General features: G+C 39.6%; 4 protein-coding genes across 6 annotated transcripts; 3 read left to right on the plus strand and 1 right to left on the minus strand.

The window, feature by feature from the left end:
- Positions 8,695-10,133, plus strand: LOC104733984 (putative FBD-associated F-box protein At5g38570). Its single transcript, XM_010453502.1, has 4 exons — positions 8,695-9,030; positions 9,148-9,534; positions 9,627-9,767; positions 9,873-10,133. Exons 1-4 carry the CDS (start codon positions 8,695-8,697, stop codon positions 10,131-10,133), a joined length of 1,125 nt encoding a protein of 374 aa, XP_010451804.1.
- Positions 10,676-11,680, plus strand: LOC104733986 (agamous-like MADS-box protein AGL75). Its single transcript, XM_010453503.2, has one exon. The coding sequence runs from the start codon at positions 10,721-10,723 to the stop codon at positions 11,585-11,587; it is 867 nt and encodes a 288-aa protein (XP_010451805.1). The 5' UTR covers positions 10,676-10,720; the 3' UTR covers positions 11,588-11,680.
- Positions 12,563-14,447, minus strand: LOC104732871 (39S ribosomal protein L41, mitochondrial). Its single transcript, XM_010452464.1, has 4 exons — positions 14,362-14,447; positions 14,066-14,243; positions 13,213-13,277; positions 12,563-12,841 (listed from the first exon to the last, which is right to left on the minus strand). The coding sequence occupies exons 2-4, from the start codon at positions 14,214-14,216 to the stop codon at positions 12,773-12,775; spliced, it is 285 nt and encodes a 94-aa protein (XP_010450766.1). The 5' UTR covers positions 14,217-14,243; positions 14,362-14,447; the 3' UTR covers positions 12,563-12,772.
- On the plus strand, positions 14,604-17,352 carry LOC104732872 (protein PTST, chloroplastic-like). Of its 3 annotated transcripts, none has more exons than XM_010452466.2 (9): positions 14,604-14,736; positions 14,972-15,008; positions 15,110-15,332; positions 15,445-15,534; positions 15,655-15,829; positions 15,922-16,010; positions 16,119-16,231; positions 16,333-16,464; positions 17,013-17,352. In XM_010452466.2, the coding sequence occupies exons 1-8, from the start codon at positions 14,733-14,735 to the stop codon at positions 16,433-16,435; spliced, it is 834 nt and encodes a 277-aa protein (XP_010450768.1). In that variant the 5' UTR covers positions 14,604-14,732; the 3' UTR covers positions 16,436-16,464; positions 17,013-17,352. The 3 variants fall into 3 exon arrangements, with proteins under 3 accessions (XP_010450768.1, XP_010450769.1, XP_010450767.1); XM_010452467.2 differs by lacking the exon at positions 17,013-17,352 and adding an exon at positions 16,879-16,997; XM_010452465.2 differs by lacking the exon at positions 17,013-17,352 and having other exon boundaries at positions 16,333-16,673.

Below are 17,643 nucleotides of genomic sequence, written 5' to 3' on the forward strand. Positions count from 1 at the left end.
AGTAGCTTCAATGCCTAAAATATATTTGAGGGGACCAAGGTCCTTCAACGAGAAGCGAGCGGCAAGGGCTACATTGAACGCTTTCACCAGTGTAGGAGCTCCGGCAATGATTATGTCATCCACATAGACCAAGACATAAACAAAATCGCGGCCATGGTGATAAATGAAGAGAGAAGTATCTGCAAGAGAGTTCTTAAAACCAGATTGTGTGAGAAAATTTTTAAGTTCTTGATACCATGCGCGCGGTGCTTGTTTGAGACCGTACAATGCTTTGTTTAGGCGGCAAACATTGTGAGGATGATCCTTGTCAACAAATCCAGGAGGTTGCGTGACATACACCTCATCCGTTAGAGTGCCCTGTAGAAAAGCGTTATTGATATCAACTTGGTGGATTTGCCAGCTCCGCTGCACCGCAACTTCAAGAACCATGCGCACCGTCGTTGATTTGATAACCAGACTAAAAGTCTTGGCGTAGTCCAGGCCGTATTCCTGATTGAAACCCCGCGCCACCAGTCTCGCCTTATATCTGTCAACCGAACCATCAGCATGATACTTAATAGTAAAAATCCACTTACAGGAAATAACATTCTGATGTGGTGCCGGTGGAACCGAGTTCCATGTCCTGTTTTGCAACTGAGCATTGTACTCGTCACACATAGCCTACCGCCATCGCTGATCTTTAAGAGCCTCAGCCACCGTCAAGGGTATGTGATGAGAAGGAGATGATGTTGTAGCGGTCATAGTAAACCGTTGTTTTGGCTTGACAATATTATTCTTAGATCGAGTTTGCATTGTGTGGGTGTTTTGGTGTTCAGGAGGCGGTTGATTGACAGGGTTTTGTTGATGAGAGTCGGGACTGGATACGGGTGAGGTAGATGGATCGCGATGAGGGAGAGACGAGGATGATGAAGTAGATGTTGGGCTCGGTTGTGTATGTGGGCCTGAATGTGTTGGTGAATTTCTGGGTAATGGGCCTGGTAAAGGATTAATTGGTGGCGAGGAGTGTCGTGTGACAGAGGGAGATGACGATGATTGAGGGTTAGGCGACGGTGACCGAGCAGGGTGATCCGGTGGCGAAGACGAGGAGGACGGAGCCGGTGAGGTGCCAGAAGAGGACCGGGGCGCTGGTGGCGGCGACGGGTGAAGGACCGGAGACGGGGGCTGATTCGAATGAGCTATCGGTGGCGGTAGAACCGGAATGACAATATTCACCGGCGATGAGACCACAGGGTCAGGCTTGGCTTGTTCCACAGACGAAGGAGAAACCGCAAAAGGGAATGTATTCTCCACAAAACGAACATGACGCGAGGTGTACATCCTGCCTTTCTTCACATCAAAACAGAGATATGCACTCTGTGTAAGAGAGTATCCCAAAAACACACAAGGTGTGGAGCGATCATCAAGTTTATTAGACATGTAGGGATGAAGCCACGGAAAGCATAAACATCCAAACACTCGAAGCTTGAGGTAGTTAGGCTGCTGTTGGAAGAGCTTAACATATGGTGAGGCTCCGTGAAGTACATCGGATGGCATCCGATTTATCAAGTACACTGCAGTGGCGAATGCATACGGCCAGTATGACTTCGGAGCCGAGGCATGACAGAGCAAGGCAAGTCCAGTTTCAACGATATGTCGGTGCTTGCGTTCGGAGATGCCATTATGTTCCGGAGTGTGTGGCGGAGTCGTGAGATGTGTAATGCCATGATCGGCGAGAAAGGAACGCAGGGCAATATACTCGCCGCCATTGTCCGTATACAAGGTTGTTATGCGACATTGGAACCGGTTCTCAACCAAGGCTTTGAATGCAACAAACACTTGTCTCACTTGAGATTTCTGTTTTAGAGGATAAAGCCAAGTATATCTGGTATAATGATCAACCAAAACCAGATAATATTTGAAATTCTCTGTTGAATAAAGAGGAGATGTCCAAACATCTGAATAGATATACTCAAGAGGACGATTTGAAGTAATGGTGTTTGTATGAAAGGGCAACTTATGACTTTTATTGATAAGACAGTCTGAACAAGAGAACTGTTTTTGTGTTTTTGGAGAAAGAGGCAAAGAAAATTGTGAAACAACAGTGTTTAAAACTGGTAAAGAAGGGTGACCAAGCCTGTGATGCCAAGATGAGAGGTCGGTGCACGGTTGTGGAGACACGGTGAAGCTAGTGATAACATTATTGACTACCGGCCACTCATATAGCTCATTCTTAGTTCTGCCTTGGAGTAACTGGGCCCCCGTTTTGAGATCCTTCACCTGAAAATACGCAGGAAAGAAGTGCACCGAGACATTATTAGCATTGCACAGTCTGTACACCGAAATGAGATTCTTGCAAACATTTGGCACATATAAAACATTAAGAAGTTTTAGTGGACGAGATGGAGTAGGAAGTAATGCTGAACCCGTTTGTGATATGGGAAGACCGGAACCGTCGGCGATAGTCACCTCTTCGCCACCGGTATAAGGCTGATGCATGGAGAGATTAGCCAAGTCGGAAGTGAGGTGATGTGTCGCGCCGGAGTCCATGATCCAGTTAGCCGGATTGTAGGCAGGAGCCATGACAACGTTTGCACGTGGTTGCCATGGCTGCATGGGAGATGCGGGAGTACCACCCGAATACGTGTTTGACATCCCATGTGTCATCGGATAACCACCACCAGCTTGAAGTTGGGAGCACCGGCGTGCACTGTGACCAAAGACGCCACACAGTTGACATCGCCCTTGATAGCCACGTCCCATACCACGAGAATCGTTACGCGAGTAGTTGTTTTGTTGTTGTCCACGAGAGCCAGTACGATTGTTGTGACGATTACCAGAAGGTTTGTATGAAACGGTGTTAGCCGTTGTTGGAACCGAAGATGAGGGAACCACCGATTGGAGTTTGAGCTCTTCATTGATAAGCTTCTCATTCACCTCTGTGATTGTTGGAGCGATGTCACGACCCTCGATCTGGTCAATGACGCGCTTGTAGTCATCGGAGAGACCACCAAGAATGTAGTCGATCTGGTCCTCATGGGCAATCGGATTGTTCAGCAGTGCAAGCTGATCAAAACGAATAGTAAAACCCTGCACGTACTCTTCAATAGATTTGTTGCCCTTCTTCCAGTGTGTGAGTTGATCACGGATCTGCTTGATATGAGTACGACTCGGCTTAGCGTAGGTGTCCGTGAGCGTGACCCAAATGTCACGAGAGGTCGAGGCTTTCGACAAGAGCGGCTGGATGGAGACAGTGATCGTACCAAGGAGACCAGAATAGATGAGTTTGTCTTGTCTCTTCCAGTGTTTGAACGCCGGATTTGGTGTGGAGACACCGCGGTGGTGAGAGTGGCATCCGGGGGAGACACGGAGCCATCGAGATAGCCAGCTACATCATAGCCATCGAGGAGAGCGTGGATCTGTCGACTCCACATCAAAAAATTTGTTGCAGTGAGTTTTGTCACATTTGACATGTTGACATTCATGAGTGAAGAGTCATCACTGGAGACAACAACTTCATTGGGAGCAGCCATGGTCGAAAAATAGAGAGAGAATGAGAGAAGAAAGAAGAAGAAGAAGAAGAATAGATGGCGGCTGACAAAAAAATTTTAGGTCTTTTGGATCTTTTTCTGCTCTGATACCATGTGGGATAAAGCTGATATGATATTAAGACAAAATGATTACAGAGTATATATACAGCTGAGAGGTAGGGTTTAGGTTAATACTAATTACAAGTATACCCTTAACATATACACATCCTAACACAAATATGAAGAAGACTCAAAGCAAATCATGTTCTGACTTTTTTGATGTTTTGTCTGAATCCACTTTACAGATTATAGTTTTTGTTACAACCTCACCCTCGAAACCACCAACACAGTCTTGTGTAGTTGTACACAACCGAAAACGACAATAGTTTATAAAAGTAGAACAGAGAAGTAAAACAGAAGAGTAAGAGAGAAAGACACACAGAGCTTTAACGAGTTCAGGTATCGAATGAATACCCTACGTCTCGGCTTGACGGCACAAGCAATTCACTAGTATAATCTTTGTGTTATGTTACATCACGTACAAAGGATCCTTATATAGAGACTAGCCCTAGATTTGAACTTATCTCTACCTTTGTATCTATCCAACTTTGATTCTAGCTTATCACAATAACAAACTCTCCTTATCACTCATATAGATAGAGTGAGCCGGTTACAACTTGAGCCAACCAAATAACAACCACTTAACCAATGATCTTCAATCGACTCTTTGTACCTGTTTGAGTTACAACCAAACCCGGTTTAACTCAAACCACAAGTGTTGTCTGTCACATGTACGATCAACAATTTTATTAAAAGAAACCACAACCAATATATCAGTCTGATTCAGATCATGTTTCAGATTCATAAATCATAATCACTTTAGAGTTTAGACGGTTATTTATTTGTTTGACTCGGTATATAATGTGACATATCAGTAACTCTTATTATCATCAGTTTATCAACCAACACATCTTACATTTCTATATATTTTCTCATTAAATATATAACGTATTTAATGAGAAAAAGGCAAATAAAAATTGTTAATAACAAACTTACAAAATTTAAAAAATACATATCAATTAAAAATAGTTTACCAAATATTTCCAAAGAATGATTATTATTTTTTTAATAATTTGTACTGTCGCGCGGTCGCGCGCGAATATGATATTAAAATGCTGAAAAGGAAAGAAAGAAAATAGTATAAGGTTTTATAGGGTTTTGTCTCTGTTCCTATATCTGTGGGTTGTTACTGTAAGGAAAGGCTTGTCTATTATTGAGAAGGATTTACAATATATATACATATGATCAGTAGGGTTTCACCATTACTATTTACACTTAAATCCTTTACATAAATAACTCTCCTATACGCCCCCTCAAGATGGAGGGAGTTTCTGCACTCCAATCTTGACATTAAGCTCACGAAATCGAGGACCCGGTAGAGGTTTAGTCAAAGCATCAGCCAGTTGATCATCTCCAGAAATGTGAGCAACGCGTAGAACACCCGATTGAACAAGCTCGCGGACGAAGTGATAATCAATGGCAACATGTTTCATCTTTGTATGAAAAACTGGGTTTGCACAGAGATACGTAGCCCCAATGTTATCACAGTAAATGACCGGAGCAGTTGGTAACACAATACCCATTTCCTGAAGCAATGAACAAACCCAACGCAGTTTGGAAGCAGTATTGGCGACGGTGAGTGAGATGTCGAGGATGAGCCAGGATCAGACGATGACAGCGGAGACCTTGGCGGTGTAACGGTGACCGGCGGAGCTGATGAGTGAGAATCTGAACACGGAGGCATGGGAGGATGGGCGATCGGAGACGACACAGGTGCTAGCGGAATCACGGAGTTCCAGATAGAAGAACCGGCATCGTTCGACGCCGTAGATACCCGAGAAACACCAGGTTGTGTAGCAGTGGCAAATGGGTAACACTTTTCATCAAACTGGACATGACGTGAGACATAAACACGTTGAGTCTTGACGTCTAAGCACAAATATGCACTTTGGGTGAGAGAATACCCAAAGAAAACACACTGTGTGGACCGTGGCTCAAGCTTATTTTGACGATATGGGCGCAACCAAGGGTAACAGGCACACCCAAATATGCGAAGTTTGAGATAATTGGGACTCGTCTTGAAAAGCCGCATGTATGGAGAATCACCGTGAAGGACATCGGTGGGCATCCGATTGATCAAGTAGACTGCCGCCGCGAACGCATAAGGCCAATAAGAACTTGGGACTGACGCATGACTAAGCATTGCAAGTCCTGTCTCAAAAACATGGCGATGCTTCCTTTCAGACACACCATTATGTTCAGGTGTATGCGGAGGCGTTGTAAAATGCGAGATACCATGGGTTGCCAAGAATGATCTTAAGGCAATAAACTCACCACCATTATCCGAGTAAAGAGTTCGGATTTTGGTTTGAAACCAATTCTCCACTAGAGCTTTAAAAGCTATAAAAACATCTTTGACTTGGGATTTTTGTTTGAGAGGATAGAGCCATGTGTATCGTGTAAAATGATCAACTAGAACCAGATAGTATTTGAAATTTTCAGTGGAGAGAATAGGAGATGACCACACATCAGTATAGATATATTCGAGAGGGTGAGTTGAAATAATAGTGTTTGAAGCAAAAGGAATCTTGTGACTTTTATTGATGAAACAATCCGAACAAGACAAATGAGTTTGTGTGGGTGAAGAAAGAGGTAAAGAAAATTTTGAAACACAAGATTTTAAAACTGAAAAGGAAGGGTGACCAAGTCTAAGATGCCAAGAGGAGAGATCGGTTTTTGGTGAGACTGAGGCCGCAAGAACATTGATCGAATTATGAAGAACCGGCCACTCATACAACCCATTTCTAGTTCTGCCTTGGAGTAACTTGACCCCCGTGTTCAGATCCTTCACCTGAAAATAAGCAGGGAAGAAGGCAACCGAAACGTTATTAGCATTACACAACCTATATACAGAGATAAGGTTCTTGCTAATATCCGGAACATATAACAAATCGGTTAAAGCAAGGTGACGAGAGGGTGTAGGAAGTAAACCAGAACCCGTATGTGCAATCTTAAGACCAGAACCATCGGCAATTGCAACCTCCTCGCCCCCGGTGTAGGGCTGATGAAGAGAAAGGTNTCGAGAGGGTGAGTTGAAATAATAGTGTTTGAAGCAAAAGGAATCTTGTGACTTTTATTGATGAAACAATCCGAACAAGACAAATGAGTTTGTGTGGGTGAAGAGAGAGGTAAAGAAAATTTTGAAACACAAGATTTTAAAACTGAAAAGGAAGGGTGACCAAGTCGAAGATGCCAAGAGGAGAGATCGGTTTTTGGTGAGACTGAGGCCGCAAGAACATTGATCGAATTATGAAGAACCGGCCACTCATACAACCCATTTCTAGTTCTGCCTTGGAGTAACTTGACCCCCGTGTTCAGATCCTTCACCTGAAAATAAGCAGGGAAGAAGGCAACCGAAACGTTATTAGCATTACACAACCTATATACAGAGATAAGGTTCTTGCTAATATCCGGAACATATAACAAATCGGTTAAAGCAAGGTGACGAGAGGGTGTAGGAAGTAAACCAGAACCCGTATGTGCAATCTTAAGACCAGAACCATCGGCAATTGCAACCTCCTCGCCCCCGGTGTAGGGCTGATGAAGAGAAAGGTTAGCAAGATCAGAGGTCAAGTGATGTGTGGCACCACTGTCCATGATCCAGTTGGACGGATTGTACTGAGGGACGGCAGCAAGATTGGCACGAGGTTGCCACGGCATGTGCGGTGAATAGCCACTGTTGGAGGATTGGGATCCGGAGGACTGTAACTGGGAGCACCTCCGTGCACTATGTCCGAAGACACCACACAACTGACAACGACCTTGGTAGCCACGGCCTTGAGATCCACGAGGATATTGTTGTTGACCGCGAGAGGCATAACGGTTTGAGTGACGACCATTGTTGTGATTACCATTATTTTTGGAGGAAGCAGCGTTTGCAGTGACTGGAACCGACAACGAGACACTACCTTGAGAGAGAAGTTTCAACTCATAGTTGATTAATTTCTCATGCAACGCCGTTACGGATGGAGGAGTGTCACGGCCATCGATTTGATCAATCACAGGTTTGTAGTCTTCCGGAAGCCCAGCGAGAATATAATCGACCTGCTCTTCAGGTTCATAAGGTTTCCCAAGAAGAGCAAGCTGATCAAACCGATTGACAAAGCCCTGAACATATTCATCAACTGAGCGAGAGCCCTTCTTCCAGGTACGGATTTGTTCACGGATCTGCTTGATGTGTCCCCAACTTGGGCGAGCATAGGTGGAGGAGAGGAGACTCCAGATCTGAGCAGAGGTAGCGGTTTGAGACAAGATAGGCTGGACTTCAACAGATATCGCACTCAGCAGAGAAGAATAAATGAGTTGATCTTGTCTCTCCCATAACGTGTAGTCAGGATTCACCGTAGTGGCACCATTCATGGTGACAGTAGAGGCTGGAGCAGCAACAGAGCCGTCAAGGTAACCAGCTAGGCCGTAGCCAGCCAGCAGAGCCTTAACCTGACGATTCCACATCAGGAAATTGGAAGCAGTGAGTTTTGTCACGTTTGACATGTTGACGGTGTGAAGTGTGGTGGTGTTAGAAGAGTCAATGACATCAGAAGGAGAAGACGCCATTATAAGAGATGACAAAGAACAGGGAGAAGAACGAAGAAGGAGAGAGGAGGCAGCGAAAAAAAGAAAAAGAGAGCTAGGTCTTTGGATCCTATAGCTCTGATACCATGTAAGGAAAGGCTTGTCTATTATTGAGAAGGATTTACAATATATATACATATGATCAGTAGGGTTTCACCATTACTATTTACACTTAAATCCTTTACATAAATAACTCTCCTATAGTTACTGCATCGTTTGGCTTTCGATTCTTCTTACAATTGTTTCTTTTTTGTTGCTCTCGAATCATCGTTGGGTTTCTTAAGGATTGGGTTTCCACCGAACTTCACACAGGTTTTGTTTTAATTTTTAGGGTTTTGTCCCTGTTCCTCTGTGTGGCTACTGCCTAGCTGTGTTTTTATTTGTTACTCTTACTAATATCGTTTTGGTTGGATTCAGACAAAATCCTTTGAATCTTATATAGTGTTTGTTTTGTCAGAGGCAGTAATAATATCTTCTTGGAGTGTTAGTAAAAGATATGGACAGAATCAGTCTGTTATCTGATGACTTGCTGGTGAAGATATTATCGTTTCTTCCGACTAAAGAAGCTGTGTCCACTAGCGTTTTGTCTAAACAATGGGAGTTTCTTTGGATGTGGTTGCCTAGACTCCAGTTCACTTCTCCTTGGGGTACAAAGCCTGGACATCGGGAGTTTATCTACAAGAATCTGCCATTACATAGAGCTCCCTTCATAGAATGCTTGCATCTTGTGTTGTTGTTTGATAGTTTGATTAAACCTGAAGATATCAGACTGTGGATTGAGATTGCAGTTTCTCTCCATGTACGTGAACTGATCATTACGATTTACTCGGATGTTATTGGAAACAAGTTTCCGATCAGCTTGTTTACCTGCAAATCGCTCGTGATGTTGAAACTCAGTGGCACGATTTCTGTTGATGTTCCCTCTATGGTTTGTCTTCCCTCTCTGAAGACATTGAAACTTGAATTTGTGACATTTGTAGATGGACTTGAACAGCTCCTATCAGTTTGTCCTGTTCTTGAAGATCTATCGGTGCTGTATTGTGCATGTGGCGACGATATGGAAGATTATTTAACTATTACTGTCCCGTCTTTGCAGAGTTTATCACTCTGTATAAATGATGGTGATAATTGGTTTTTAGATATAGGGTATGAGATAGATACTCCTAATTTAAAGTATTTGAAACTTGTGGATACGAGTCAGGAACATGAACACTACGATCCTTTGATTAAGAATATGCCGAAGCTGACGGAAGCATATGTCGATATTGGATACTCTAATCTCAACAGTATTATTGGATCAATCACATCTGTCAAGCGTCTTACAATATGTTCAGTGGTAACTAGGTTCTGTTTTTATATCAACTGCAAGTTACATTACCAGTCTCGTTAATGTGACCCTTTTGTTAATGATTTTAATATTGTTGTCAGGGTGTGTATGGTGATGGTTTTGTTTTAAAAAATCTTGAAAAACTGAAACTATGTTTATGCAAAATGACTTTGTCGAAACTCTTTGTCCAGTTGCTCAAGGATTCTCCAAACTTACAAGTGTTAGACATCTCTGGAGTGGGAGTAAGTTTCTTCGATAAACTATTTTTTTGTAAGTCTGATGCATGCCCCAATATGGTTTTAAACTAATTTTATTCTGCTTGGTCTCAGGATCATTATGTTGATGAGTGTAGTGGTATGGTTTCATGGAATCGACCGAGTTCTGTTCCTAAATGCTTGTTGTCGAGTCTACAGATTTTCAACTGGTCAGATTACTTTGGGAGACCACAAGATAAAGATATTGCGGTTTATATCTTAACAAACGCATGTCACTTAAAGATGGTAAAAATCGAGTCGTCTGAAGAATCCGTAATTCCAACCCTTGATATGTTAAAGGAGTTGGCGTTTTCTTCCCGAGCTTCAACCACATGTAAACTTGTTTTTAATTGAGGATGTTGAATAATTAGATGTTTTCGCTGCTTCTTACTTCTTAGTATATGAGTACAAAAACATATGTATTTGTTTAAGAATAGCACACAAGAATTAAGGATGATGGTAGAAGACAATTTTTTTTTTTTTCAAAGCCAGATTCCATATACGTAGTAACGTAGTACTTTTAAAATATACTTTACCAATTCGATAGAATATTTATAATAATTAATAAATATATAATAAGCCTTGAACGAATTGAGATTAGGGGGATCGGAATAAATGAGATTTTTTTCTAGTAAATATTTCCTCTTTTTTAATCAAAACCCTCAACGGCTAATTAAGCAATCTATGCAAGATATGGAAATTAAATCGCTATAGATCTCATTAACGAAGAGAGCGTGAAAGAAAAAAAGAAAAAGAAAAAGAAAAAGTAAATTTTCCTTTTAATCAATGAGGGAGAGAGTGAAAAAAATAAAAACGCATCATTGCTACTGACCTATATTCCTATAAATATTTCACATAGTTTCTTTCTCGCTTTCATATTTCTTCATCATCTTATTTTTCCTTTTCACGAAAGCCAAAGTTTGTCTCCGCAATCAACAAAGATGAGATCTTTACCTTCTTCCTCTTCGTCTTACTCACTAGCTTCAACGAGTCTGAGCAATAGACTTGAAACCGTCTTTAGGAAAGCAGAACAGCTCTCGATTCTGTGTCAAATTGATGTGTGCGTTATCTACTACGGACCTAAAGGAGACCTAAAAACGTTTCCAAACGATAAAGATAAAGTGAGAAACATGGCTATGAGGTACATTCAATTGAACGAAGCCTTGAGAAACAAAAAACGGGTGAATCTTTCTGAGTTCCTGAAAGACAAGGGTGGTTTGGAGAATCCGAACAAGAGGAGGAAGACGTGTCCGAAGGACAAGGGTTTGGATGTATTGATTCAGGACAAGGGTTTGGATGTATTAATTCAGTCGTTGGAACTAAATATCTCTACATTCCAAGAAAGGGTTCGATTTCTTGAATCATCATCATCCTCCTCATCCTCTCAGAATCATCAGACCCAATCTTTGAACCCTAACCCTAGACAGTTCTCGCTCTTTATGTATAATCATCGAGATAATACTCTCTCTCAGATCCCACTCTCTGATTATGATCGCATGAGTGACATCACCAACAACAGTTTTCAACATCCTTGTTACTCGGGGGTACAAGACTCTGTAAACAACTTTGGGATGAATCAGTTGATGCACAAGGAGTTTTATGGCTATGATCACAACATGTGTAGTATGGATAGCATCAACAGAAACAGCTTTCAACATCCTTGCGAAGAGAATTACTCGGCAGTACAAGAATCTGTGGATAACTCCGGGTTGATGCAGCATGAAGTTTATGGTTATGATCAAAACTTGTGTACGAGTAATTTTACCTACAGAAACGTTCCACAGCCTAGTTTCTCAAATCCAGTCTGATATTTCTAGAAAACTGTCAATGGTGGAGCATGAAGTAGTACAATTATGAAGCTGTGTATGCATTGCATCGGTGTCTATTTGTTAGTACGAGGACAATATGTCTATTTCATCAACATATATAATTTTGTGTATTTGTACCTTCTTTATGAATTAGAACATTGTGTTTAGTAAGTGTTTGTTCTTGGTCTATGTTTTGGTTCCATCTCTGCGTTGTCACAAAATTTACAAGTTCAAATACTATATCGGTTCTGTTTTGACGAATAAAAAGTTGCCAAATTACACCCATCAAAGAGGGAGTTATAGCTGAGTTTATTCTCAAGATTGTTTCTGCAGTTGGTATTATGGTATTGTTTCTGCAGGTTGTTCTTCTTTAAAACTATGTCCCTCTCAAAATACTTAGAATTGTGTGTATGCAGTTTGTTTTTGCAAATTTATTTCTAGAGGATACAATTCTATCTTGATTCTACCTTATAGCTCAGTCCTTTTATGGATAAATTAATTTGCAGACGTCGTTAGTGATTGAAGAAAATCGAGCGATGTTTAACTATCTTGACACTTGATCATGTGTGGCTTTCCTCTGTTTCAGTGATTCTCTGTGCTGAAAATTAATAATCAACGTACTGTATATTTATAATCTACTAATAGTAACAATACAAGATACCGAATACCATTGTTTGCAATCTTCACACTCATACTATCATCAAAGAAACAAAACAGATGAAAGGGAAATGGTACACGCTCGTCTTCGGATGATTCGTTCCCTTCCGTTATGTCTGCAGCAGTTTCCACACTTTCATTGCATGTTTACTTTATTTGTATGGGATTTTGCATAACGCATGACAAGTATCTAACAACATTCTCTGTTTTCAACTCTGTTTCAGTACTGATTCATAGTGATCAACTTATGTTTATATAATCTACTAATAGTAACAATAACATATACAACTTATGCTGACTCTATGTGAACATCTTAACTTGTCAAATGAATAATATATAATTCAACCACATAAAACATGTTATTATTTATTTTGGAATTTTATTCAAACCAAATCTCCCATTTTAAGAATAGCACAAGAGGATTAAGGATAAAGTATAAGAGAAGACAAATTTGGTAGAACACAGTCCTTAACTTGATGAAGCTAAATGAAGAAGACCTAAAAACATATTTCTTCTGACTGACTATTTTCACTTGGAAGCTTCGGCTGACTCGTTTGTGTTGACTTGTAAAGGGCACTGAGATACATATGGTTTCAGCTGTAACACCCAAAATAGATATTCATTAGCAGAGCAGCCGAATCACACAACAACATTTGTCAGGATCAGTACCCCTAAGGAGCTTCCACCAATACGACTTGTAAGAAGTTTTCTATGAGGATATCACTAATGTTTTGTTTTGCTCTCGGCTACTTAGTTATCAGGAGAGCAAAATTAAAAACTAGGAAGCTTAACGCATTAAGTAAGCAAGATATTTTACAGGTTTCCTAACACAAATACTTACAAGAAACAAATCACAAACCTAGGGAGCTTCGACCAATAAGACTTGTAAAAAGATGCAATCAACATAATGGAGGAATCAAAGACAAAAGGAAAAGGAACAAAAGAGTTTAGAAGGTGAAATGAAAAACCTTAAAGCCGGTGAGATCAGGGACTACATAATTCGGCAATTTATCTTGCTGCACAACGTATCCTCCTGCCAAAAACCATGTCACAAAAGTTTTGTGACAAAACTTAGAGAAAGATAAAAGGACGTCTCAAAACAATTGCAAATACATATACAATTATATGATGATCAGTTCTTTGCAAAACAATCTGTATTATACATCTACAATTCCACTTAAACTACCATATTCTCAGCCAACAGCAACTTTCCAGATTCTAGTCTCTCGAACACATTTTCATATGAGTTCTGTTCTGATACTTATGATAATTATATGGTCGGTAACACTAGCTTCTCTCAAGCTTGATCAGATATGACTTAAACTACCATATTCTTTTCGTGGAAAGCTAACAACTTTAGAGAGAAAAAAATTGAGCTCTGATCAGTCAAGCTACACACCATGTCATGTCACAAATATTAGAGAAAGGTAAAATCAAGTTCTAGAAACAAATGCAACTGATGATCAATACTTTGCCAAAATGGAGTTAAAGTTGTTAGCTTTTCCACCTAAAGAAGCAGCCATGTAAATTCCAGAAACTTGGATGACAACAGCTTTGACTAAAGTTGCATATATCTAATACAAAACAACTTGGTGACTAAGACCAAGTAATAACAATATTCAGTTACCAATGATCATCAATTGAGTTAAAGCTGTTGGCTTCCCCACCTAAAGAATCTGGTATCTTAAGCCATGTATATATTACTAAACTTAGGTGATAATAATAGCCCTGCCTTAGGTTGCACATATCTAATTCAAACCAAACAGTGAGACCTCTTTCAAAAACACCAGAGATACAAAAAGACTAGAACAAAGTTGGAACCTTTTCTGGTGTGGAAACCATGGGGTTTGCAGTTTTTGCCCTTGTAGAAGTCTCGAGGAGCTCGTTTAGGGGAGAGTATATCAAGTGAAGAAGCTCTCTTCCTTCTGAATGATCTTCCAATTCCCATTAACAACCCTCCTATCGTCGTCATCCTCCTCCAAATCTCTCAATCTCAAATCTGGCAAAATCGATAGAATTAGTCAAAAACAACGGATCCGTATCAAATCTTGAGACAAAATCAACCATAAAAATGGAAGCTTGAGAAGAGAAGTGAGGGATTCAATAGTATTATTTACCTGAGTGAGTGAGTGAGTAAAATGAGCACGACGACTACAGTGGCAAACAAAAAAATTAGGTTGAAGAAGACAAAGTTGTAACGATGACGTTTTGGTGGAATATGGGAAATTATTGTCTTTAGGAAAATATGTGACTCTAAATCAATGAAATGGAAAATATAGGGATTATATTTGCAAATTAGATTTCTTAGATTTACGCACGTTTTTGCAACCATTTTTGTTTTTGGTTCAGGGGTTTGTTTTCAGCTTCTTCTTCTTCTTCTTCACATCTCACAGCTTCTTGATAATTTGAAAGGTTTTAACCAAAATTAGACAACTTTGATCATTTTTTTTTTTGTGTTGAGTGAGACGAAAAGAGTCTAATCCAATCAATGGGTAAGTAAAAAAATCATTCCTTTTGATTTTACTCAACAACACTCACTCATTTGCTATATCTGTTTCTTTCTTAATGGTTTCCTGGGAGCTTCGAACCCTTAGTTTATGTTTTTTTTTTTGAAATGTGTAATCGTCTTTGCATGTAATTAAAATCGGAGATTAGTAACATTTTTGCTTTGTTTTGAGACAATTATCGAATTGGATGATTGAAAAGTTCAAGCTTTTAAAATTGCAGGTTGTGTAGTACCCAGAATTGAATTTGGTTGTTCAAGGTACAAAAATTTCAATCTTTTTTTCTTATTCTAATTCACATTATTAGTAGGATTTTTAAGTTACTACTAATAGTTGAAGTGGTTGTTGTTCTTGAACAAAGCCTTACTCTTTCATGGAACTTAAGAAGAGCATGGAATTTGGGAAGAGTGACAACAGTCTCACAATTTCAGAAACTTCCTTATCCTTTGGTATCTTCTACTCGAAAACATTACAAGAACCGTTTGCTCTTGAAAAGATTTTTAGTTGGCGTCGGCACAGAGGAATCATCTTTGTCAGAAGATTCACTCAACGAGTCTCTTTCTAGACCTCTCACTAGTGAGGAGGTTAAGCAGCTTTATCTTCTTCTTTTTGTTATCCTAAGCATATACTCTGATTTATGAAGGAACTATGTGTTCTTCTGTACCAATTAATAAAACTCTCCCTTTGGTTTTGCAGTTGAAGTCACTGCTCATTGATGCAGAGAGATCGAAGCTTGTTAAAAAATTGAGTGAAGCTAATCAACAGAATCGTTTTCTCAAGCGCCAGGTGCTTGTGTTATATTTATATACTTAACTTTTAGTACCTCTATCTGTTCATTGTTTGATGTGCATTCCCTTATAGATGATTTGAGTTGTTTGTTGACTACTTACTTAAGTCTTTTTGCAGCTTAAAACACACGAGGATGAAATAAATAAAATCAAAAGTGACCTTGCGATTATGGAGTTCCAAGTTCAGGCTTTGGTCAAACTGGCGGAAGAAGTAGCAAACCTTGGTATACCAGTAGGTTCTAGAAAAATCAGTGGAAAGTACATTCAGTCACACCTTCTCTCTCGTTTAGACGGTTTCTTCTCTTCCTCTCTTGGTTTCATCATTATTACCTTCTCGTTAATTCCCTGTAGTGTATACTAATTTTTGTCTTTTCTCCCTATAAAGCTGTTCAAAAAAAGTTGAAGGAACAAGTAAAAGATGTCGAGGCTGCACAGACGAAAGAGGTTCACGTGTTCTGGATTGGCATGGCAGAGGTAGCGTAATAATATCCACATTCTGAGATGTTTTTACAAATGCATAAGATTCTATGATTTGATATTTTCCACAATGTTAACTTCATTTATTGATAATCTATACATAAGAGTGTACAAGTAATGGGATCGTTTGATGGATGGAGTCAACGTGAGGATCTATCGCCTGAGTACTCAGCTTTATTCACCAAATTCTCCACCACATTATACCTTCGTCCTGGGCGGTACCATTTCTTACACTCAAACTTTTTGCATTCACCATCAATTTATTCATGTTTGAAATTATACAACTTTTTCAATCTCTTGTGGAATTCTTGAAATTAAGGTACGAGATAAAGTTCTTAGTAGATGGAGAATGGCAGATCTCACCTGAGTTTCCTACTTCGGGAGAAGGGATGATGGAGAACAATGTCTTAGTGGTGGAATAGCTACTCATCTTTCTGCATCACACATTTAGGTAATACACCATTAAACATATTTAGACCGGTGTGGATGAGATTCTAGACATATATACTATAAGTTCCTTGGAGGGTTTTGCCTTGCTAATTTTTTATGCTCGAATAGAGCCTGCTGTTGAATACAAGGAATAGTATAACTGTATAAATAGGTGGGAGGAAGGACATATTAGGTGTCTTTGGATCATTAACTATTCGTCATTTTCTTCTAGTTTGTTTGTGGTTAGTCAAGAAGTATTGTTCTTCGTGGTTCTCATCTCTTTTGAGTGTTTTCCTGAACCTATCAATTAGCTCCATACAGGAGGAGCAATTTCAAATGACTCACTAGACTTTCTTAACTTTTGTTCACTCAAAAGCATTCTCATTGATATCCCCATCTCTCAGTTATTCTTTTGGTTTTGATTCTTTGGCATTAGCTTTGAATCCAGACAGAGAAGATAGATTGGTTCCATGGATATCAGTAATTTTTTTTTGTGTGTGAAAGAGCTATTGGCAAAAAAAGAGTTTGAAGCTTTGAGACTTATCACCAATAATATTTCCTTGAATTCAGATATAAAACCAAATCCTGTTCTAGACCCAATGCAATTACCAAAAATGAGTGAGCGAGTGTTTGCTCCATTTTCATAAGTGAAGAATAGAGACTGGTGAAGAGACATTGCAAGAAACTAGGATAAAACCTGGTTTTTGATGAACATTTTGAGGAAGTAATCAGATATAATTGCCAAAAATTGATGAGACTTTGTGATTTTTACTTGCAATAACATGAGGCCAAAATTTGTATTTTATTATTACTGCAATGTACAAATTTGTCAATATGTCAACAAGGGAAGAGGCAAAAGGAGGGATCTAAATGTAACCTTCTATTCACAAAGTTAATCTTGGCCAACTTATTACGACACCAAACCAAATGATCCCTAGTCAATTTGGACATATTCAAGACCCTTGTCACAAGTTTCATGTCCACTTGTGAGAAGAAGTAAAGCACATGATCTTCTGCTGTATCTTCTTCCTTGTGCTTTTGGAATCTTCTTATAATACATCTCTCACTCTTCAACACATCTTTCAACCTTTTCTCCTTCTGCAACCAATCACACAACCATTAAAACCGTAAAAGTTTAAGAAGTTTTAAACTGTTCTTTTAAAATGACAACACTTACATTTTGAAGTTGTGATTTAACCTC

This window comes from Camelina sativa, chromosome 12 (assembly GCF_000633955.1).
Source record: "Camelina sativa cultivar DH55 chromosome 12, Cs, whole genome shotgun sequence".
NCBI classification, from domain to species: domain Eukaryota; kingdom Viridiplantae; phylum Streptophyta; class Magnoliopsida; order Brassicales; family Brassicaceae; genus Camelina; species Camelina sativa.

Bases quoted from the DNA above. Each gene is read 5' to 3' on its own strand.
- LOC104732871 (XM_010452464.1), bottom strand. From the start codon at position 14,216: ATGACGACGATAGGAGGGTTGTTAATGGGAATTGGAAGATCATTCAGA. The intron at 13,278-14,065 runs GTTCCAACTTTG...GGTTTTTGGCAG, and splicing joins TGGTTTCCACACCAGAAAAG to GAGGATACGTTGTGCAGCAA. The intron at 12,842-13,212 runs GTTTTTCATTTC...TGGGTGTTACAG, and splicing joins CTGATCTCACCGGCTTTAAG to CTGAAACCATATGTATCTCA.
- LOC104733986 (XM_010453503.2), top strand. From the start codon at position 10,721: ATGAGATCTTTACCTTCTTCCTCTTCGTCTTACTCACTAGCTTCAACG.
- LOC104732872 (XM_010452466.2), top strand. The intron at 15,009-15,109 runs GTACAAAAATTT...TCTTGAACAAAG, and splicing joins ATTGAATTTGGTTGTTCAAG to CCTTACTCTTTCATGGAACT. The intron at 16,011-16,118 runs GTAGCGTAATAA...TCTATACATAAG, and splicing joins TCTGGATTGGCATGGCAGAG to AGTGTACAAGTAATGGGATC.
- LOC104733984 (XM_010453502.1), top strand. From the start codon at position 8,695: ATGGACAGAATCAGTCTGTTATCTGATGACTTGCTGGTGAAGATATTA. The intron at 9,535-9,626 runs GTAACTAGGTTC...TATTGTTGTCAG, and splicing joins GTCTTACAATATGTTCAGTG to GGTGTGTATGGTGATGGTTT. The intron at 9,768-9,872 runs GTAAGTTTCTTC...TATGTTGATGAG, and splicing joins TAGACATCTCTGGAGTGGGA to TGTAGTGGTATGGTTTCATG.